Source organism: Phyllopteryx taeniolatus, chromosome 8, assembly GCF_024500385.1.
Source record: "Phyllopteryx taeniolatus isolate TA_2022b chromosome 8, UOR_Ptae_1.2, whole genome shotgun sequence".
Classification (NCBI taxonomy): domain Eukaryota; kingdom Metazoa; phylum Chordata; class Actinopteri; order Syngnathiformes; family Syngnathidae; genus Phyllopteryx; species Phyllopteryx taeniolatus.
Window position 1 is genome coordinate 4,767,723 of NC_084509.1, and position 22,820 is coordinate 4,790,542.

Genomic DNA, 22,820 nt, shown 5'->3' on the forward strand with positions numbered 1-22,820 from the left:
TCTATCCTTAATCATCCTAACCTGCTGCACATCCTTCCCATCTCTATCACTGTCTTCCCAACTTGAATAGATCTTGTTCTCCATCTTTAGTGTCCAACCTGGCATGCATGTCATCTTATGCATCTTGTTTGGCCTTTGCCTACTCTACCTTTGCCCTATGTCGCATTTCCATGTATTAATTTCTCCTCTCCTCAGTCCTCTCAATGTCCCACTTCTTAGCTAACCTCTTTCATTGTATGAGTTCCTGTACTTTGAGGTTCCACCACTAAGTCTCCTTCTCCCCTTTCCTACCAGAAGATATACCATGTACTCTCCTGCCTGTCTCTCTGATCACCTTGGCTGTAGTGGTCCAGTCTTCTGGAAGCTCCTCCTGTCCACCGAGAGAGAGCCTGTCTCACATCTTCTCGAAAAGCCGAACAACACTCTTCCTTTCTCAGCTTTCTCAGCATGGTTCTCTGCTCTGCCTTTGTCTTCTTAATCTTCCTCCCCACCATTATCTTACACACCACCATGCTATTCTGTCTAGCCACACTCTCCCCTACCACTACCTTACAGTCAGTAACCTCCTTATGATTACATCGTCTGCACAAGATAAAATCCACCTGTGTGTTTCCACCTCTCCTCTTTTAGTTCACCCTATGTTCCTGCCTCTTCTGGAAGAAAGTGTTCACTACAGCCATTTCCATCCTTTTGGCAAAGTCTACCACCATCTGTCCCTCCAAGTTCCTTTCCTGGATGCCAAACTTACCCATCACTTCTTCATCACCCCTATTTCCTTCACCAACATGTCCATTACAATCTACACCCATCACGACTCTCTCTCTGTCTGGGATGCTCAGAACTACTTTGTCTTGCTCCTTCCAGAATTTCTCTTTCACCTCTAGGTCACATCCTACCTGTGGGCCATTGCCACTAATCACATACATAACACCCTCAATTTAAAGTTTCAGCCTCATCACTTGATCTGATACTCTTTTTACCTCCAATACATTCTTAGCCAACTCTTCCGTTAAAAACCCCTACTCAATTTATCTTCCCATATACACCATGGGAAAATAATTTTAACGGTGCCAATAAAATTCTAGCCTTACTGCCTTTCCACCTGCTCTCCTGGACACACAATATATCAACCTATCTCCTAATCATCATGTCAACCAACTCCCGAGCTTTTCCTGTCATAGCACATGAATATGAATAATTTCATCCATCCATCCAATTTCTTTACCGCTCCGGTCCCCAGAACTGTGAGGCAGATGTGCTAACCAGTCAGTCACCGTGCCGGCTGAATAATTTCAATAATAATAATTTAAATGTATTATTCATTTAAAAATATAAAAAACATGTAAATGTAAAACATATTATATCACCAACAAAACCTTTTGGGACACCTTCCTGTGCCATTTTTCAAAAGAATATGTATCACCAGATCAAAATCCACTTTAACTAAAAATTTGGCAGCTTATTGGGAATCAAAATGTATCAGATGTGTGCATATATTAACAGATTTACAAAGACATTTGAAATAAAATGCAAAAGAGTCGAACCCCTATTTTTATTGCATTTTTTCCTTATAATCAGAATACAATTTGTGACATTTGGCAATTTATTATTTTATTTTATACAGTATTGTGATGATTTCTAGAAACCAGTGCACCAGAAACATTTACAGTGGATCCTCTTAAGCCATTTGGTTATATAATTTCAAATTTGGCCAAAGGTACCTGCTCACCTCTTGTCTGCGCTGCTTCGTCGCCGCACCGTGGCGGCTGCGAGATTATTTCTCTTGCTGGCGGTTGCTAACCCTAACCCACAATAAACCATTGTGACATCGCTAAATCATACAAATAAACAAGGACGGGAACAACAGCGTGGAACAATAGCACACAACGCCGAATGAACAGGCTGCTTGGCTCATGTGACATCACAGTGCCGGATAGAGCCGAAGACCGGAAGGCGCTAGATGCAAAAAGCAGAAGGCGCATTCTGCAACATATTTATTGATTTAACTGCTGTATATCTGCTATATAATCACTTCGAAATGGCAGATGTGGTTTGTAAAGGGCTTCTAGAGTTATCAAGAAAATTGTTAACATCTTTATCCTCTGACCTTTAATGTGAAGTGACCTACCTCACAAGCAGCAATGTCTCTCTCTAACATTACTGTATATTGTTTTATATTTTACAACAATGGTTAAACATATTTCTACACGGGTTAAAATGTTACCCAAAACATTCCTTGTATAGTTTATAAAGGTTTTATGATGGGTACAGAACAGATTATCTATTTTTCTATTATTTCTAGTGAAAAATGCTATTCTAAATAGTGAAGCCAACCATCATCCTGGAATGAATTGTGTTTGCCTTCACAGTTTCACTGTAATTAAAAACACTCGCAACGAGCTAGTGGCTTTACAAAAACATTTGGAAACATTGGTGAAAATACGTCACATCTAAATTCAGAAAGTGTCATATGTGTGTGTTCCGGGTTTTGTCTTCCCCCCCTGTTTCACACACACCTGCTCATGTGAGCATCTTCATCACCTGTGCCTCGTTCACCCTAATTACCCCTTGTATATAACCTCGTGTCTCATTTCCTCTCGTTGCCAGTTCGTTGTACCTTGTCGTCGCGTTCCAGCATTCCTTGTTTCCACGTCATAGATTCACAGTAAGACTTGACCCTGTTCCGATTATCGACCTTGTCTCTTTGCCTCATGTTTTTGGATACTGTTGCCTCTCTTGGATTGCCTGCCTGTGTACCGACCTATGCCCGTCTATTAAACCTCTCTTTTTGGAAACTGTCAATTTGTTTTGGAGTCGTGCATTTTTGGGTCCTATCCTCTGTTCCGTTCATGACAGAAAGCACATCAAATGTGTTCAAACTGTCGTAACTCTCCTGATGTTTTTGGAGTTCTCCTCTGAAAGGTTGACTTGGGTGTGACCGTCACGATGTAAAGACAGGCTGCTAGATGTCACAACATCAGGGATCTGATGGACAAAAAAAAAAAAAAAAGTGGATTTAGTGGAGAAGGACTTTAAAAGGGAAACTCCCTGTCTTGGTTAGTATTTTGTAAAAGGTTGAGAGCAGCAGTGAGTCTGTAGATCTGCATGTACATCCAGATAAGGTTTATGTGTTTAAATACTAGCAGACTTTGAGAATCTCACCGTATCCCTATTCTGATGTTATCTTTCTCTAGCTTACCTTGTCAACGCTGACAAAATCCATCTTGCTATGAATTTCCTTGATTATCTCTTTGTAAACTGCATCTGCAGGATGGGAGAAAAAGCCATTTAGCCCCATCTAACCTTCCAGCCGCAGATCAGCTACTATTGGTTCAGGTTTAATGGTTCAGGGGACTCCAGTGTGAACACAGCATCCTAAATTTGCCATGATCAATAGATGTGAATGACAGTGTGGGTTAATTGAGGTCTTGGGCCAAAACTATTTCACTGCTGCTCATGACAAATTGCTTTTAATGCTTTGAGGTTTAGAAGAGAGAACAAAGGAAAATGGTCAGGGATGACAATTGAGAATATTTACGTGTACGTTCATATTTACGATTAAAAACAGGATGACGAGCCACAGAGCCATGACTCTGGTTGTCACGTGGAATGCTAATGCCAGACTTTAGAAGGAAAAAATGGTTTACTTGATTGTATCCTGTGTTATTCAGTCTATGTTGTCTCACAGGATGCATGCCAAGTCTTTATGTGTGTACCAGGAATAAAACGGAACATAATGCCTCATTGAGCATTCAGAGCAAGAATCCATGAGGGTGTTTGGAACGTTCATGGTATTGGAAAAGTACTTGGTTCGTAAACCATCATTAATAAGACCTTAACTCCTGACAAGAACTCTTATGAACAGAGGTGGGTAGTAACATGCTGTATTTATTGCATTATGTTTACTGAAGTATTTTGGGGAGGGGGAAATGCACGTCAAAGTAGTTTTAATAGAACATACATTATACTTGAGCATTTTTTAAGACAAACTCAGTTACATTGACCTACATACTACTTACTACTTTTTTTTTTAAATCTATCCAGTATACCTTGTGCGATGTATTTCATTTTGGTTTGGCAGAGAGATGTCCGCCTCAGGCGCTCTCACATGACTCCATTCCACAAATTAAACTGAGCCACACCGTCACACACAAAGTCTCTAAGCAAAGTTTTCAAAGTGAGTCATTTACGTGAAGCATGTCACAAACAATGGAGGAAACAACAATTTGCCTTATGTTGTTTTATATATATTTTTTAAATGTAGATTAAGATATCGTTGGTGAATATTTTGAATTTGCACATTCCTATTTTATAATTTTGTCTATTTGATACTCATGCTCTGATTTAAAAAAAATCTAAATTTGAAGTTACATTTAAACAGTACTTGAGTGGGATTTTTTTTACACTGAACACTTAATCATTTCGGCAGCACGATGGACGACTGGTTAGCACATGTGCTTCACAGTTCTGATGACCCGGGTTCAAATCCAGCTTGTGTGGAGTTTGCATGTTCTCCCCGTGCCTGCATGGGTTTTCCCCGGGTACTCCCGTTTCCTCCCACATCCCAAACACATGCGCATTAGGTTAAGTGAAGATTCTAAATTGCCAATATGTGTGAATGTGTGTGCGAATGGTTTGTTTGTTTACATGTGCCCTGTGATTGGCTGGCGACCAGTTCAGGGTGTACCCCACCTCTCGCCCAAAGATAGCTGGGATAGGCTCCAGCACGCCCGCAACTCTCATGAGGGTAAGCGGTACGGAAAATGCATGGATGAACTTAATTATTTGTACGAGCACTTTTTACTTGAGAAATATTATCCGAATATAACAGTATTCGTACTTGAGCAGAATCTTGGCTATTATACCAACCTGTGCTTATGATACTCACCTGTTGTGCCCTCACTCATATATCCAAAGTTGACCCTGCCACCTGTAGGCTCGGCAGGCAAACCTCGTCCATTGTTTGATTCCTCACGCCTGCAATTACTCAAATGCATAAGAAAGGTCACGTTTAGCTCAGAGACAATTTTCCAAGAAAAAGCTTTTAACACTCCTGATCTAACGTCATTTACTATCAGATGTGTTCATACTTTGTGCGGTGTAAAACATGATTGTCAGATTTGGCAGTGATCGTGGCAAAAAGGCTGGAGAAAGGAAGGACCCAAGTGCAGGGAAGCAGGAAGGCAAGGCAGGTGTGCAAGAATCTCAAAATTGATTTTTAATTTAAAAAACAATCAAGGCAAACAAGGATCAGGGAGGCAAAAAAGCATGAATCTAACCATATAATCAGAACTAAGTCAACAAAAACACAGACCATGACAATGATAGCAGTTCATGTTCCTTTTCAGTCCGTTCCCTTGATACGCCACAAGGTACGCAAAGCTCTGACTACTGTTGCCAGCTTGGGCGTTCATTCCTGGAGAGGCAGGTTGCATCTGAGCGGAACGTTTTGGAGAAAAAAAGATGGGGCTTCTGCGACCCCATGCTTTCCCAGTCAAGGAATACTAGGCAAGGAGTTTCAAGTTGGATCCCTCACTGAGAGTTGGGCGGACCACATGGAGCTCCTGGCGTCAAAATCCAAAATGTGTACCTTTTCCAGTGTCCCTCTCGAGCACGTCTGCCCTGCCACATTATTTACATGCTCGACAAAAGCAAACAAAGTCGACTTCATATTTCTTGCCAAATGTTTTTCTGAATGTTCAGATTTTCCTCGGTTTTAACGGATATAACAAGCATTTTTCCAACAAATCCCTTCAAAAAAATTTAATAAAATAAAAAAATTGGACAATAGTTGGATATTTAGTACTTGGTTGACACTACAGTATATTCCATGACTTTTGATTTCAAAATGAATTTGTTGTTAAAAAAAGGTATAATAATAAGGTACAATAATAATAATAAAATGCAGGATTCATTGTGTAGATCTTCTAATAATATGAGGAGGAGATCATACACTGTGTACGGTTTTCAGAGTCACAAAAACCCTTTGAGGGAAATTAGGGTTTCCCTAATTTCAATACAATGAGTTTGACACCCGTGCTCCAGTTGCAACTCAAATAATGCTTAACATGTGTATAGGCATCTATAAAATAAGGGAATAATTAAGGCATCACTATAAATGTAGATTGTTTATAAGTCAGGCAGTAGTGGAATTACACATTCAATGTATCAGTTTCTCACAATTTAGGTAATAACCTACTAAATACAAGATTTCCAACCTTCTGCATTACTACTTTTCTGACAGCACATATTTAGCTCAGCAACACTATGGGCTCTATTTTCGTGACTAGTGCAAATCCGGCGGTGTGCTTAAGGAGGCGGGCCAGACCCGGTTTTGGTAATTTCGTGGACCGGTGTACCCCCAGCGCATTCAGAATGGGACGTCTGCGCTGGTCTGCGCGCGTTAACTCCTTCAATCCCGTCGGGTTCTTTCATATCTTTTAAAAGCAGCACAATAGTCTCACATGAAGACGTCTCTATATGTGGAAGACGACGCAGCGATCCGTGCATGACCGAAGCATTTGTCACTGCTTGTATTCCATTCTGGCTGTCTCCTTTCTTCAGGTAATCTAGCATCCTACCACATTCTAAAGACATCGATTCTTTGAAGACTTGCCCACCGGTTGTTTGTCTATATGCAATTGGCTGGCGACCAGTCCAGGGCATACCCCGCCTCTCACCCAAAAGTCAACTGGGATAGGCTCCAACTCATCCATGACCCTAATGATCAGGCTAGCTGGCATGTTGGCCGTTCACCTTCTTCGGTGGTGCATGTGCACTTCCTCCTTTGGTAGAGAGAAGAGTTGCCTTGGGTTACCACTTTCATTAACAGGGAACAGTTTTTACGAAACATGGTTGTCAGCATCGAAGCAACAAGGATAGTAAACACACTGTTGAGCAGAGCTGCAGTACTTCTGGTTCCTGTTTCGGCAGCGCAAACAGCTGATGCTTCTGCAACTGCGCACAGCAAACAGGCCGAGGAATTGGTTTTCACTCCAGTCTCCTCACAATCTTCACTTCCTGTCTCTCAGAGCCACTCGTGTTCCAGGTCACTAGATCCTCGATACGGGCCTTCTTTCCCCAGAGAAGCCAACTCGAGACATGGCTACATCAAGGGCTCTATTTAAAGGGGTGCCTGTGAATGATATCTGTGTTGCAGCGAGTCGGTCTTCACCGCTCACGTTTGTCCAATTTTATCGACTGGGTGTCACAGCTCGTTCGGTGGCTGGTTCTGTGCTTTCAGCTTGATTATTACATTTTTTTGCATTCATCCATCCATCCATTTTCTGAGCCGCTTCTCCTCACTAGGGTCGCGGGCGTGCTGGAGCCTATCCCAGCTGTCATCGGGCAGGAGGCGGCATACACCCCGAACTGGTTGCCAGCCAATCGCAGGGCACATACAAACAAACAACCATTCGCACTCACAGTCATGCCTACAGGCAATTTAGAGTCTCCAATTCATGCATGTTTTTGGGATGTGGGAGGAAACCGGAGTGCCCGGAGAAAACCCACGCAGGCACGGGGAGAACATGCAAACTCCACACAGGCGGGGCCGGGGATTGAACCCCGGTCCTCGGAACTGTGAGGCTGACGCTCTAACCAGTCGCCCACCGTGCCGCTTTTTTGTATTCATTATACTCATTAAACTCAAACTCTGCTGTACAGTAATCCCTTGCTATGTATATTGCGGATTCAGTGCATCCCAAATTTATTTTAAAGGTCTGTGTCGTGCAAATACTCACCTGCACATCTTTGATAGAGTAAGCTTTATAGGATACATTATTTCAATGTGGCAGCAATGACATAATTTAATGACTCACAGAAGGTCAATTGGGCTCTTGTTCTTAGTTGATAAAGAAACCTAAGTACCTAACCTGTTTAAAACAAGCCACAGTCAGAGTTTTATTAAATACATTCACAAATACCAACCTCAGCCTGACAAATAGTTAATGCACACACTCATAACAATATCGACAGGAACAAATGCAAATAAAATGCAATGTTTTGCTTGATTTTCTACAACTACATTAGTGTAGTTTAAAACATCACCACAATGCATTGTGGGTACCCATAATGCTTTTTTGCCGACATTTCCAAGAACATTAGTGTGAGGAGTGGTGCAAATGGCCCAAGAAATCGTATGTTTGCCTTGTCGCATAGGCTGTTGTTCACGTCATTCAAGCAGGGCATCCCTAATAAGCACGTACTTGTGTTGCGTGGGTGGATGGCGACCTGAAGTGAACAAGTAAAATACCTGAATCTCTATCTAAAATGCAGTTACACAAATTGAGATTGAAATGCATTTATCAAATTTACGTATATAGTAATATAATAACTAATCAGTTTGCTACATCACATATATTATATTTATAATGTCTCTCATCTCACAGCTTTTGTACTTCGTTCCGCTTATTCAGGAAACAGAAATGACATTTGTAACATTCACATTTAGTGACATTCCAGGTGTATTTTTCCTGAAATGTAATGTTTTTATGTTTTTCCTGAAAGTTTATATTTGACTGAGAAACCGTGATAACATTTCAGATGGTTAATTTTACCGATTGAAATTTTGATTATCGCTTCTGCCATATTTTGCGTCGACGAGTTGTTTTTCGGCTTGCACCATCCTATGCATGCCGCAACAGCAAAAAAAAAATTATTTAAGAAGTCTAAATGTGGAAGAAGTAGTAGAAGTAATAGTGATAGAACATTTTCCAACTGATTCATCTCTAGTCGGGAACAAACAATTTCCTCACAAAGCAGTAATTTATCAGGAGCCTTGTATTGTTTTTATAATTAAGTGCACTCATTAAAGAGCATGTTTTACGAGATCCAGTACTCGCCCTGAAAACACTAGAAACTGTCGTTCAGCTGTGGAGAAAAATGCTGACAAACGTAATGTGCATTTTATCTGCCTCTTAAAGAAGCCAAAGACAGTAATGTCTGTTTAGTGCAAGCTATTTTAAAATCACAATTTATTAGTTTGAGCAACAATAAAAGTGCCCTCACGCCTCACTTGTAAGGAAACTTTATTGGCAATAATTTGCTTCAGCACTATAAGGAAGGTCTGTGCAAAAGACATTTGAGATCTTACCTGTTTGCATCCTGTGTACTTTTCTCTGGAAAAAAAAAAGAGTTTTAAGCACAGCAGTGGATACTTACTTCGCGTTGCATCGACCACAGACCCACTGTGCCATCTCAATGCATCAACAACAACAAAAATAGGACCGCTATGGAACACACGACCAATTATTAGTTTTGGATCCTGCTCTAACAGCCTCCAGTTAGCCGAGTGTTAATGAGTTTTGTAACAAGGCTTCAACATTATACAACAAGGATGTCGACAATGTTAGCCCCATGAGACATATAAAACTGTTACTTTTGCAGCTCCTTGTATTTTTCCAATAATTGCAAAAGACACACGACTCTCACGTGTGGCTCGATTAAAGAGAGCGGCAAATCAGAGTGATGGTAAAAGGAGCACTCAGGAACAGAATCAACTGCCGGACATATTCCTTTAACCCTGAACGACAGCCGTGAGTCAGTTGCACTAGTCTCCAATCAGTTACAGAGATTACGACAACTTCTAAATGCGTGACTCAAGGCAATTTATTCTTTTTTCTTTTTTTGCTGTGCAGAGACAAGCTTCCTCCGCCTCCAATGATCCTCTCAGAGTGGACACTCCAAAACCATTTCGGCAACAAGCCTACCACATACTTTTCAAATACTGTACATTTAATGTATTTATTTTATGCTACACAATATGAATTGTATATTCTTGCTACTTTTCATCCCATGTCCCCAAACCACCTTCACCCTTTGAATCTTACGCCTCCACTTTGTAATTTTAATATATAAGAGTCTATGAAAATTTTTATAAACTTAAAGACTGAAGACTTACAAATGAAATTGCTGCTAGTTGCATCTTGGACAAGTCTCCTTTGCTGTTGGTGTTGATCCTTGGTGACCGCATCTAACCAACCCTGCAGTCATCCTATTTAGAAACTTACTAGTCCAAAAATGCTTGTGTAAAGTGTACCTTTCTGCTGACAACTCATGTTCTCTACGCACTCAGAAAAAAATAGTGTGTGTCCTTGGTGAAGGCCAACGTCACAGAGTGTGACCCCCTTTGCGTCTTCATTATACTTTAATCATAATCTCTGTACAGAAATGAGAAGGGGGGAGGCGATACTTTTTTCTCCCACCCGAAGTAATTCAATGAAAAGTGCCTACTTGCTTGTCTCCTTTCTCTGTACCAGAGGACAGTGCAGATGCAGAGCAGCAGGAGCAGGAGCAGGAGAAGAGTGGTGAGGGAGGACGTTACCGCCAACGGAACTGTGCAGTCATCTTTATCCGCCACCACCTCTGCAACTGAGGAGAAAGGTTACGTTGGTAAAGAGATGCAAACTTGTTACTGTGCAAGTTGGCTGTAGTTTTGTAAACAGGCTATGAGGAGAAATAGTGTTGCAGCACTGCCAACTGTCCCATACTGTGCCACTTGTTGCTAGCCAGAATTCCTCATCTCAAATCCCAGTAAAAAAAAATGTAATAGCCCAATCATCCATTTAAACCCTGGCGCAACAGGAAACTGCTATGGTACTTGTTTCTGGTTTGTTTAACTTTTTGCAGCAACTTGGTGCTTGGCAAAATTCATAGGGCTTGAGCCTGCCAGCCACTTGGCTGTTGGAGTGACAAATTAGCGGATGACAGCCCTGTGCCCCTGGACAGAAATCCAAGTACAGAAGTGAGACACTGCTCTGTATTGAATATTAGGGGTGTTCAATACAATGTTTCTGGATTTTTTTTGTGTGTGTTTTATATAGGATATGGCACTTATATAGCGCTTGAACTACACCATCACGGTCCCCAAAGTGCTTTACAGATGCTCACACATTCACCCATGCACACATTCAGACACCACTGGGTGGCTGCTGCCATGCAAGGCCCTGCCAGTCCAAATTGGAGCAATTTGGTGTCCAGTGTCTTGTCCAAGGACACTTTGACAGCGGACAGTCAGAGGTGGTATTCAAACCGTGGACCCTACGATGACTGGACGACCGTCTCTACCAACTGAGCCACAGTCGCCCCGTATATTATATGTCCGTTTTACCGTACACTTGCCTGGGAGTGACAAATAAACAGGCAGTAAGGAATGCTTTTTAAAAAATGTGTTCAAGTAAGTTTAAGTGTGTTTAAAGCCTATGGAAGGGGTGAAACTATTTTTTCCCATCTTAAGTGCACCTGGAAGGTAGCCCCGAGATGAACAGGGGGTTCACTGCAATATGATGCTAATGGTGTCTTACCCACTGTCAGATAAATGCTGCTCATCAGTGGCGTGGAGAGGGCAGACACTGAGGCCAGACAGTCAACACGTGAGCTCTGTGTCGCGGTCATGCTGAGGTTGCTGCTCACAGTGAAGAGGCTCTTTCCCGTCTGTTCACTGCTGAGGTGGTATGAACTCTGGCTCAACTCCACATCAACAGACAAATACATTATTATTTTGCTGCATGAAAACAACACCAAAAAAATAGGTCAATTTTGAGTGTTTATAAACAAGATGCACTCAATGGTTGGCTATCATCTCTTACAAATTATGATATTATGCTAGCCTTTAGGCTATATCTACCATGACCAAAGTTTAGGCATTTCATTTGTTTGCTATCTTCGGAATTATTTAGCCATTCCCGCAATGACCATGTTAACTTTCCACCCCGCAAGAAGAAAATAATCATTTACAAGCCATTGACTCTCTTTTATCAATGGCTCTGCCTCAGTCAAATGACATGGAGTGGTTTGTTTATTAGTGGTGCCATCTTTTACCACCGAGACGAACTTGTGTCGGTATGGTGAATTGTCCTATACGTCTTTAAATATGGCAGTTGTCTTGTCTTGAAGATTTCTAGATGTATTCGCTACTGTAGGTGTTTGTCACCTTCATCCTCGAGTGCAGCGAGAGGCAATGCTGCTGGGATCAGTTCATCAGCCGCACTGCCGTTAATCGACTTAATTCTCTCGCCAGTGGGAGTTGAGACGCTGCAGCAAGGCAGCTGGGCCCATCTGCAGCACCCACAGATCATTGGCTACCTCCTGGGGGGTAGCTTCCAACTTTGTTTGTTGGCTTTATCGTCATGCGGTGTGGTTAAGTAGACAAATGAAGCTTTATACAATCAACAGATAATATTAGATACACCTGCATAATGTAATGAAAGCGGTATTCGAAATTTTGATTGAAAGATGCCTAGAATGGCACTCGGAGAAACGCAGACCTCCACTAAGGCCAAAGGAATCCCAAACATGCCCTGATGACTGATTGTAAAGTCTAAACTGAACTGTACCCTTTTTATAACTGTCGTTGTAGTTAACAGTGGTGTAAGACCGCACTGCATCATACCGAGAGTTGTTTCTAATCTTTTTTTCCCTGTAGGACACACTGCAGTTCTTCACTACTGCACTCTTCAAGCACTATAAAACACATATGCTGTCATATAACAATTGCTACTGTGAAATGAAAATCCAGACACTGAAGGCATCACACTTAACAGGTATGAGTTGTGACAGCTGTGTTGCAAAATGTTAACCAGAAATCAGAATCTCATTTTAACTGATATGTTAACTGTGGTATAACATACATGTTGCGCATTTACGATTCTTCTCATTTGTTTACCTTTTTACCATGGACTTCCCATTGCAAAGAAGGTTCGGGGTACCATCCCACGGCGTCACACTCAAACCAGACCAACTCTCCCTTTAAAGCCATCGTGTTGCCTCCAAAGATGTTCACAGTGCCTTTTTCTGAAATCAACCAACAGAACAGGTATAATCACACACTATAATCACAAACATGCAGGTGCCTCAGTTCTGTTTGCGCTAACAGAATTTGAGTTTTTAGCCATAATTGGTCATTTGGAAACTCGTTATAATGCACTGCAACAATGTGGTTTCTCTCAGGCAGTGTTGAAAGCAAATTATACTACTCAAGGAATATAATAGGAATACTTAAATTAATATAGCTAGCATAGCTTATATATATTGTATGTATATTTTAGTAGTCGTTAGCAAGACTGCCTCGCCTCAATTCAGGCCTTGTGTGGAGTTTGTTCTCCTCATGCTTGTATACGTTTTTTCTAAGTACCGGTACTGTACGCTACCCACATTCCAAAAAATGCATATTAGGTTTTTTTATTTATTGTTAGTTAGTTATTTAGTTAGTTAGTTAGTTAGTTAGTTAGTTTAGGACTAAATTATCCATGGGTATGAATATGAGTGTGAATGTTGTGTGTTGTTAACATGCAAGAGGCAGACATGACTCATGTTTTCCTTTTGGCCTTCCTGTTTGAATTTTTTTTAACACACAAGTTGACTTTTGATTGCAAGTAAATGTCATTCGTCACACTTACAAAAAAGACAAATTTAAACATTAAACTAAAGTTTAATATTAGATTAGATAAATCATATTCGTTTTACGCATCTCATTCAAATTTACGATAATTTGAGAGAATTTGCTATGTCATTAACTCACTGTGGAAACCCCTGATGGGACAAGCAGAAAGTTACAACAAAATTAGATTACTAAATTATGTAAATTTTAATGATGGCAAACATTTTTGAGAAATACTATTGTTAAAAAAACTTTTGTGATGTACTAAAATATTTTTACATTTGTAAGTATTTGGTAAAGTGCCCGATAAAAGTTTGAGCACTGTCAACATATCCAGCAGTGTGCAAAAGATGAGCAGCAGCAGCACCTCTCTAGGTCCCTTCACTTATATGAAAAAAACCAGACGTGTTTGATTGATTGAGCGCCCTAAAGTGTCAAAAGCCTGACAAATGCTCCTCATCTTTTCCCCCTCATCTAGCACCCTGCCAACCAAATAATCCTCTGTTGTGCATAGACGTACAGCATGTTGTCAGGCAGCATGAACAGTGGCAGAGGCAAAGACTATTTGATTCCTGAATTTGGAGCCATAAAGGAGATCACACTCTCCAACTGTAAAACTGTACATTTTCAATGTGGACTCCGGATGTATTTAGAGGGTGGTGAGAGCGAATGTTGGCAGGCGAACAGCAGGCTTGTTCCAAGTGACTGATAAGAGGCTGGGGGCCATCATAACTTACATTAACGTCAACTTTACAGCTGAAGCAGGTCTTGAAGCATCTCACATAAAGAGACCAACTGAATTGTGCACCAACAGTGTAGCACCATGTTGTGCCGAAACATGCCGGGCAGCACTCAGGTCTACTGGATGTACTGTACATGCAGCGTAATTAAGAGCAAGACGAAGAAGCAAAGAAGGTCTCCTACTAAGCTGGAGTAATAGTTGTTGTTCCCACAGAGTAGAAGGAATATAGGCCTGCGAGTAATGTTGTATGTGCGTGTGTGTGCGTTAAAGTAGCAGTTGTTTGAAGGTTTATAATTACTGTAAAGCGTTTAAATAATAATAATAATAATTAAGTGTTAATTTCCATTCACCCATTATATATTAGCAATAAGATAGCTTATATAGTTTGGTTACACACAATGTTGAATTCGTTTTTATTTTATGCGTCAGTTTTATTGTACACTTCAACTGGCAGTTACAAATAAACAGCTTGAAGCAAGCACGCTTTTTTACTCCTTTGGCGAACTGTGTGAGCAAGACAGTCTTCTTTTTGTTTACTATAAGTGATGTTATATGATTATTTTTAACAGCAAGAGAGTGGGAACAGACACTAAGGAATACTATAAAAGGTTTGTTATAAGTTGGTGTGTGTTTTGACAAGGTTGGAGGTGTAGAACTATTTTTATATTTAAAAAAATAATAATAATATGGTCTCTATATATAGCGGATTTTCGCCTATCACAGGTGAGTCTGAAATGCACCCCGCATGATGGACAGCAGCTGTACCACAGGGGAAAAGAGTGAAAGAAGAAAAACAGCATCAGAATCTGTGAGGTCAAAAAAAGACCAAGGTAGAGTGGCTGAAGACATCCTCCTTATATTAACAAATAAAGTCCAGGCAGAGGATCTGCAGCAAATTTGTGGCTCCCTTCCAACTCTTTATTTGAGGCTGCTGTACACAAATCACAGACTTGCTGACTGTTAAGTGGACGTGCCAGGATGCACCGTTAATTCCAAGGCTGTGTCAGGTCAGAGCAATCGTCTGCTTGCAGCTAGCCACAGGGGTGTGTAGTGTGTGTTGTGGAGGGCGGGAGGCTGTTTCACTAACACTACTATTAATGAGTGAACATGTCAGCGGGGATTGCAGTTCTGGCAAGTGATGGAGGCTCTCTTTATAATATATTGGAAAAGGTTAAGGGCAAGAATGCAAACAAGCAGAAGGATAAGGTCATGAAGCAAAGGTCCATACAAATCTCATGGCATTTAATGACATCTCAACTCATCTGCGATATTCCATTTCCATGAAACTGAATAGTGCCGTGTCAGCAACAATAGTTACTATCTTTCTGGACATAATTGCTTTGTTATTATAGGAAATATGGTGTCTTTTAATCAAGTAACATACGGGACTGCATGTACTGATCTATGTGCCGATAGTTGTGTAATTTTATACTTAGAAAAAGGACACCATTATCATGTACAAGTTAGTGTAGTTTAACAGTTTGTATCTTTAAAGACTTTTAATTCGTTGTGAGAAAATGTAACATTCAATTGTACTTGTGTGGGAGTTGTGCACTTTTCCACTTTAAAAAAAAAAAAAAAAAAAAAAAGACACCTTGAATGCACATCCAACCCAACTACTGTATTTCATACTTCTATATTCAAAGTGCAAATGTTTCGTGTCAAAAGCCGTTAAAAAATAAAGTCCCCCCCAAAATACTGTTACCAGTTCTCTTTTTGAAAGGGACACCATTATAATGCTGACTGCAAATTAAAACCATAATTTGTAATTATTTAATAGTATTCAAAGATAGAATAATCTTATTTAACTTCCCTTAAGTAAAAATATTGTTTATTCCCTATGGGGGGCACAATTCAGTGCAAACTGTTTCATGCCGAGAAAGAGTACCACAGATGCATTATTTGCCTTGAGGATGTTGATGGAAAAGTACAGAGAAGGTCAGAAGGAGCTACATTGTGTCTTTGTAGATCTAGAGAAATATATGTGCATGAACGAGAGGGGTGGTGGGGGAAGAATGAGGCTACAGGGAGAAGAGATGGCAAAGGTAGAGGACTTTAAATACTTGGGGTCAACCGTCCAGAGCAATGGTGAGTGTGGTCAGGAAGTGAAGAAACGGGTCCAAGCAGGTTGGAACGGGTGGAGGAAGGTGTCAGGTGTGTTATGTGACAGAAGAGTCTCTGCTAGGATGAGGGGCAAAGTTTATAAAACAGTGGTGAGGCCAGCCATGATGTATGGATTAGAGACAGTGGCACTGAAGAGAAAACAGGAAGCAGAGCTGGAGGTGGCGGAAATGAAGATGTTGAAGTTCGCTCTCGGAGTGACCAGGTTGGATAAAATTAGAAATGAGCTCATCAGAGGGACAGCCAAGGTTCGATGTTTTGGAGACAAAGTTAGAGAGAGCAGACTTCAATGGTTTGGACACGTCCAGAGGAGAGAGAGTGAGTATATTGGTAGAAGGATGATGAGGATGGAGCTGCCAGGCAAGAGAGCTAGAGGAAGACCAAAGAGAAGGTTGATGGATGTCGTGAGGGAAGACATGATGGCAGTTGGTGTTCGAGAGGAGGATGCAGGAGATAGGCTCTCATGGAAAAGGATGACGCGCTGTGGCGACCCCTAACGGGACAAGCCGAAAGGAAAAGAAGAAGTAAAAATATTGTTTATTCCAAGAGAACTATGTTGTTGTTGTTCAAATAAAATACCGTCGCACAGTGATGAAAATGTTTCTAAACTTATTTATTTATCTACATTCTTACCCTCACCTATGGTCACGAGCTGTGGGTCGTGACCGAAAGAACAAGATCCCAAAATGAGTTTCCTCTGGGCTTCCCTGCTAAAGCTACTGGCCCCCCGCAACCCGACCACGGATTGATGATGGATGGATGGATGGATGGATGGATTATTATTCTATAGTTATTATAGGAAAAGGGGTCTTTTTAAAACAAGTTATGCTCAAACAAAATGACTGAACATAAAATACATACTCTAAACAAGAGATCATTAATACTGTATGTTTAATTCTCATGAAAGCCAGTTTTTGCTGATCTTTAACATTCTGTATTCAAATGCTGATTTTATTATATTATCGGATGGTGGATTTATTTATTTATTTACAAACTATGTGGTATAATTGCTGAAGGAACATTATTTTTAAACACTGTATATAAAGCCAATTTTCTAACAAGGACTGCAAAAATGAAGTTTCTTGCACATTTTTAATAATTGAATCAACTCACACTTGGGATTTTGACCTTGTGATTTAAATTAAACATGGTTCAGGCCATTTTTTTTTTTGTACCGCTTATGCTCACTCAGCTCGTAGGTGAGCTGAATGCTGTCCCAGCTGACTTTGGGTGAGAGGTGGGGTACATCCAGGACTGGTTACACTCGCAGAATTCTATTATAACACATCAATTATAAATGACCAATGAAGTCTAGTTAGATGTTTAAAATTGAACAACAAATATTTCATCTAATTCTATTGGCATGGTATTGGTTCATTTCATTATCTTGATTAGCATTTTACCATTTTAAGATTAAACAGGAGTTGTTTTTCTTTGTACTGGACCTCAAATGCAGTGCATTCACCACACTATTGAAATGTCATCAGTTTTATTTTATTTAGTTATTTCCAACATACTTCTCCTTCTGTCGACACCAGACCAAAGTGGTTAAAATTAGATGTAATTCTTCAGTGTCTTTCAAAGAAAATTACAAACCAATCAGCTTGAAAAGCAAATGCCCGTAGGTGTGAATGTGAGTGCGAATGGTTGTTTGTTTATGTGTGCCCTGCGATTGGCTGGCAACCAGTTCAGGGTGTACCCCGCCTCCTGCCCGATGACAGCTGGGATAGGCTCCAGCACTCCCGCGACCCTAGTGAGGAGAAGCGGCTCACAAAATGGATGGATGGATGTTTTTCTCTAGTGGGGCTCATATGTTGAAGCAGCAGCAGTGCGTGGGTGGCTGCAATCAAAGCAACATTTGCTTTTTTTTTTTCTCCATCAAGGTTATGTTCAATGTGTTCTGCAACCACTAGCACTGTAGTGGTTTTTTTGGGCTTGGAAGTGTCTTCTATTTGCAAGAAGATGAGAAATTGAGGGAAATCGTTTTTTTGGTTTTTTTTTTCTGTGAGATATTGTACTGTATGTTGCTTTTTTTCTTTGTCTTTTTCCCTTCAGAAAACATTATTTCAGTTAGGTTCACATTACAATGTCAAAATGTACTTAATAGTTTTGTAGTGTCTTTAAAAAAAATCGAAATAAAGATCAGACTTGATGTATCGTCAATAATATACAGGATTCACTGCGGACTGAAGTCAAAAGGTCATACAGTAACTAGTACTTTTACAAAGGAGCGTTTTATCAGTGACATTTTGTCCCATGAGGACCATGGTTAAGATGATGTCATAAAGAGAACTACAGGCACAGTTTGGATTAGACATAAACATGTTAACGTATGTTTAACATCTAAATACTATACCACTGACTTGTGTCATAAAACTACCAGTTAAACCTTAACTACATGAGCACTAACTAGTAACTGTACTTCCAATGGATGAGCATGGGGCAAATACCTTTACATGACAATGCACCAGCTATTAGTGCAGCATTCTTGGAATTGTAGTATTAGTGGTGTGTGTTAAACAGTATACAAATTGGTCAGTTATTACAGATATTGAAAAAAATATCATGGTCAAAATGAAAATTATATATATTAAAAAGGGTGCAAATATGATACTGACCTTGAACAAATAGCCTTGCTGTTTTCTTGCCATTGCCCTGGAGGTTACAGCTCACTTGTCCCTCATGGAGCCTCTCCACACTCTTGAGAACCAACTCCCAACCATCTCCATTCTGGCTTTTCTCTGCTGTCACATTGGGCAAGGTGGAGGAAAGCACATTGTGAATTCTGGAGATGGTGACCACCACCGTGCTGTTCAGCTCCCACATCATAACATCCCATTCTGCACTGTCGGTACTGCAGGTAAAGCGGGCCTCGTCCCCGCTAAGGACAGTCAAGCTGACGGGCGACAGCTTTAGAAGAGCGGAAACTGCAAAAGATTCAAAGGAGAATACTGAAGTTATTGTTTTGTCACATTTAAGAAAGTGAAATTATTAACATTGTCTAGCAAACCCAGAAAGCATATTAATGTACATGATGTTAAAAGGTAAATGGATTGCACATCATAGAACCGGAAAGTGAATGTATTGTCCTGTTGGACACACCCAAATCTGTCCTGGCTACTCAGTACGATAATTGCGAAGTTGTCAACGATCACAAAAGAAGAAGACTGTACAGTGCACTGCTGGATATTTGCAAAAAGGCAATCGCAAATTCACATGTACTACACATTGGAAAAGGAGGAGAGGAGCTCACTCCAAGCAATAAGCTCCCTCTGCACTGTCATCTTGCAGCAACAAAGGGTAAATGTGTGGTTTATTAGTCCCTGCAGTAAAGGTTTCATGGTGGTGCCATTTTGACTCTGAAATAGATCAATTCCATTTCCTGTTAGACTAAAGAGTTTTAAGAGAGAGGAGAAAACAGGCACATATCAATGTGCAAAGAGATGCAGTCTCATTGGTTTACAATACTCAGGGTGATGTATAACGCCTTTGCTGTGAACTTGGCATGCAGGATCATAAATTATACATCCATTTAGGAAATGAGGCCTGACAAAATAAATAGATACATTTAAATCTGGGCCAAACAGTATATTGCAATCAGAGAATGGAACACTAATGAGCATCATTTGAATTTACTCCTGTTGGGAATTAAGGACCAGTGACTCTGAATTCCCATGGCCACTGGCTCCATCTTACTGATATTATTTGGAAGAAAATTCATAACAGTGCAGCGAGATCATTCGGGCTTCCTCTAACTAGGAGGTATGTGGGCGTAAGCAGAAGCGAAGTAGTAGTGCTGCACTTCAACACAAGCACTGTGGCTGTTAATGCATGCTTTACTGGCCTTTGTGACATCATCATCATCATCATCATCATCATCATCATCGCCAGTCAGACAAGAGGCAGTTTACTTTATGCTCAACTCTCACCTTGAGTGCTGTATGACAGAAGGACCACCGACAGAATAAAAAAGTCCATAATTTTGCATTTCAATGTCATCCAGTAATCACAGCAAAAGGGACCTGGAAATAAAACATGCATAAAGCATGATCAGTAGTCATCTTTGTTTGAAAATGTTTTAAAGTCAGGTCAAACTACTATACCCGGCCAAAACATTAGTTACACCCATAGAGATCCAAATAGAAGAGACATATCAACATTTCTGCCTTTACACAATATTGTATTCCATATGAGTTATTATTGTGGTGGTTGTTTGCTCTGCCCCTCATCTAAAATAGGGCCCAAAATATAAGAACCACTTTTAATTTCTAGAAATGCAAAGTGAAAGCACTCTCTCTGACAGCATCAATCAAAACTATGCGATATAATCTGAGCAAAGGCAGAATTTCTGATAAACACCATAGTATGTATTGGACAATATTACAAAAACGTATACCTAATGAAGTGTCCCATTAGCATGAAGGCATATCTAATGAAGCAGAAAGTATTGCACTGTGAAAGACAGGATAATTACTCAACAATAATAAACCTGGCTATAAAACAATGCATTAAGATAGCAAGTAAACCTGAAGGATTAATTAAATCAGTGGGAAAACATGGCCACTTAAAGGACTGTACAGTAATTCCTGTGGGGAAAGTGAAACGCAAAGGAGCGTTCCAATAAAATGTAGGTCATCTTACACTAAATTCCTTTTTTGCCATTAGGAAAATAGTAAATCGCAACCATTTACACAGTATATGGTCATTTCTGACTCGGAAAGGGCTGCCTCCTTTATCGATACAGTAACACATTTAGCAGTACATTTTGTTACTATTTATTTGATTATGATTTTTGCACTTTTATGTATCCTTGTGTTACATTTTTACAGTTTATTTTTATTTTGTATTTTACACTTCAAGACTGGTTTAATGCATACAATGATGGGTAAAATAAAGAACATTTGAATAAAATGGGCTCTACATATTTTTCCTAATTCAATTGCGTTAAAGTTTGACCGAAGGAAAACGCATACAATTCTAATGTACCTGTGCAAACGGTGATAAGTCTAAAGTCTATTCTTTTCTATTCAAAAGTATAATTAAATGTGTCTGACTTACCTCATTGTCTGTGCGGAAGAGTAGCGAGAATAGCACATGATAAATATACTGTATTTCAATGATACTGGTACTTCTTTGTGCGTGGGGCTCCGCTACATCACTCAAAAAATGCCCTGTTAAATATTAGCAGAAAGAACTTTGCCCCACAACTCAAACTAATGCAGACACACACACACACACACACACGGCACACAAACACGCAGTGTGACTCAGACAGCAAACAGAGGTCCTTGTATTTCTCACGGTGGACAAAAATAAAACCCAAAGAGTGAATGGAACCCCGCACTGTCATGGTCTGTTGTTTTTGTTGACTTGGTTCTGATTAGATTGTTTGTTTCATGCTTTTGTCAAGTTGTCCTCTGTCACATGTTCATGTCTTGTCTTCTCATTTACATTAGTTATTGTCTTCACCTGTTCTCATCAGCACTACCTTGTGTCAACGAATCCAGCCTCCAGCCACTTGTCTTGTCCAGGTGTTTGTCAATTTGTTTGTATATAGTTCCCTGGTTTCTTTCAGCCCCTCCTTGAGCCATCACCTTTATCATGGTGGAGGGGTTTGTGTGTCCCAATGATCCTAGGAGTTAGGTTGTCTGGGGCTTTGTGTCCCTGGCAGGGTCATCCATGGTAAACAGGTCCTAGGGGAGGGACGATGGCAAACTATGGCTCAAGGACTCCCTATGACGATGACGATATATGGATGAGGGGTCTTGTGGGGGGTGCTCAGGGAGTACGGGATACCGTGCCCCCCTATACAGGCTGTTCGGTCCGTGTACAACCGGTGTCAGAGTTTGGTCCGTATTGAAGCCAGTAGGTCAGATTTGTTTCCAGTGAGAGTTGGACTCCGTCAAGGCTGGCCTTTGTCAATTTCTAGTTGCAGCCGAGTCATTTAGAGGGTCCACTTAGGTGACCTCAGTATTACCTCTCTGATTTTTGCAGATGATTAGGTTCTGTTGGCTTCATTAAGCTACGACTTTCAACTCTCACTGGAGTGGTTCGCAGCTGAGTGTGAAGCAGTTAGAATGAGAATCAGCACTTCCAAATCTGAGAGCATGGTCCTCAGTTAGAAAAGGGTGGAGAGTCATCTCCACGATGGGAATGAGATCCTGCCTCAAGTGGAGGACTATCTCGGGGTCTTGTTAACAAGTAAGGGTAGAATAGAGTGGGTGATCAACAGGTGGATCAGTGTAGCGTCTGCAGTGATGTAGAGTCTTTATCGTTCTGTCATGCTAAAGCAGGAGCTCAGCTCTCAATTTACCAGTCGATCTACGTTCCTATCCTCAAATATGGTCACGAAGCTGTGGCTGTGACCAAACGATATGAAACAATATGGCGGATACAAGCAGCCGAACTGAGTTTCCTCCACAGGATGTCTTTCACTTTCACAGAGAGAGTGAGAAGCGTGGTCATCCGGGACGGTCTCAGAGTAGAGCGTCTCCTCTGCATTGAGAGGAGCCAGATGAGGTGGCTCGGGCATCTGGTTAGGATGCCGACTGGACGCCACCCTGGTGAGGTGTTCCGGGC

General features: G+C 40.7%; 1 protein-coding gene across 5 annotated transcripts; it reads right to left on the reverse strand.

Annotated features, from left to right (window-relative positions):
• Positions 1-1,523: 1,523 nt before the first annotated feature.
• Positions 1,524-21,436, reverse strand: igsf5b (immunoglobulin superfamily, member 5b). 5 transcript variants are annotated; one of them, XM_061782762.1, is made up of 10 exons: positions 21,300-21,436; positions 20,171-20,263; positions 18,860-19,168; positions 12,665-12,792; positions 11,304-11,469; positions 10,234-10,371; positions 9,095-9,119; positions 4,889-4,977; positions 3,200-3,264; positions 1,524-2,985 (listed from the first exon to the last, which is right to left on the reverse strand). In XM_061782762.1, exons 2-10 carry the CDS (start codon positions 20,238-20,240, stop codon positions 2,875-2,877), a joined length of 1,101 nt encoding a protein of 366 aa, XP_061638746.1. In that variant the 5' UTR covers positions 20,241-20,263; positions 21,300-21,436; the 3' UTR covers positions 1,524-2,874. The 5 variants fall into 5 exon arrangements, with proteins under 5 accessions (XP_061638746.1, XP_061638744.1, XP_061638745.1 ...); XM_061782760.1 differs by having other exon boundaries at positions 4,889-4,986; XM_061782761.1 differs by lacking the exon at positions 21,300-21,436 and adding an exon at positions 20,638-20,660 and having other exon boundaries at positions 4,889-4,986.
• Between the last annotated feature and the right edge of the window lie 1,384 nt (positions 21,437-22,820).

Coding starts and splice junctions, on each gene's coding strand:
- igsf5b (XM_061782760.1), bottom strand. CDS start 20,240: ATGACATTGAAATGCAAAATTATGGACTTTTTTATTCTGTCGGTGGTC. Junction 11,470..12,664: donor GGGAAGTCCATGGTAAAAAG/GTAAACAAATGA, acceptor GTTGATGTGGAG/TTGAGCCAGAGTTCATACCA. Junction 9,120..10,233: donor CAGAGAAAGGAGACAAGCAA/GTAGGCACTTTT, acceptor TTTTTTTTCCAG/AGAAAAGTACACAGGATGCA.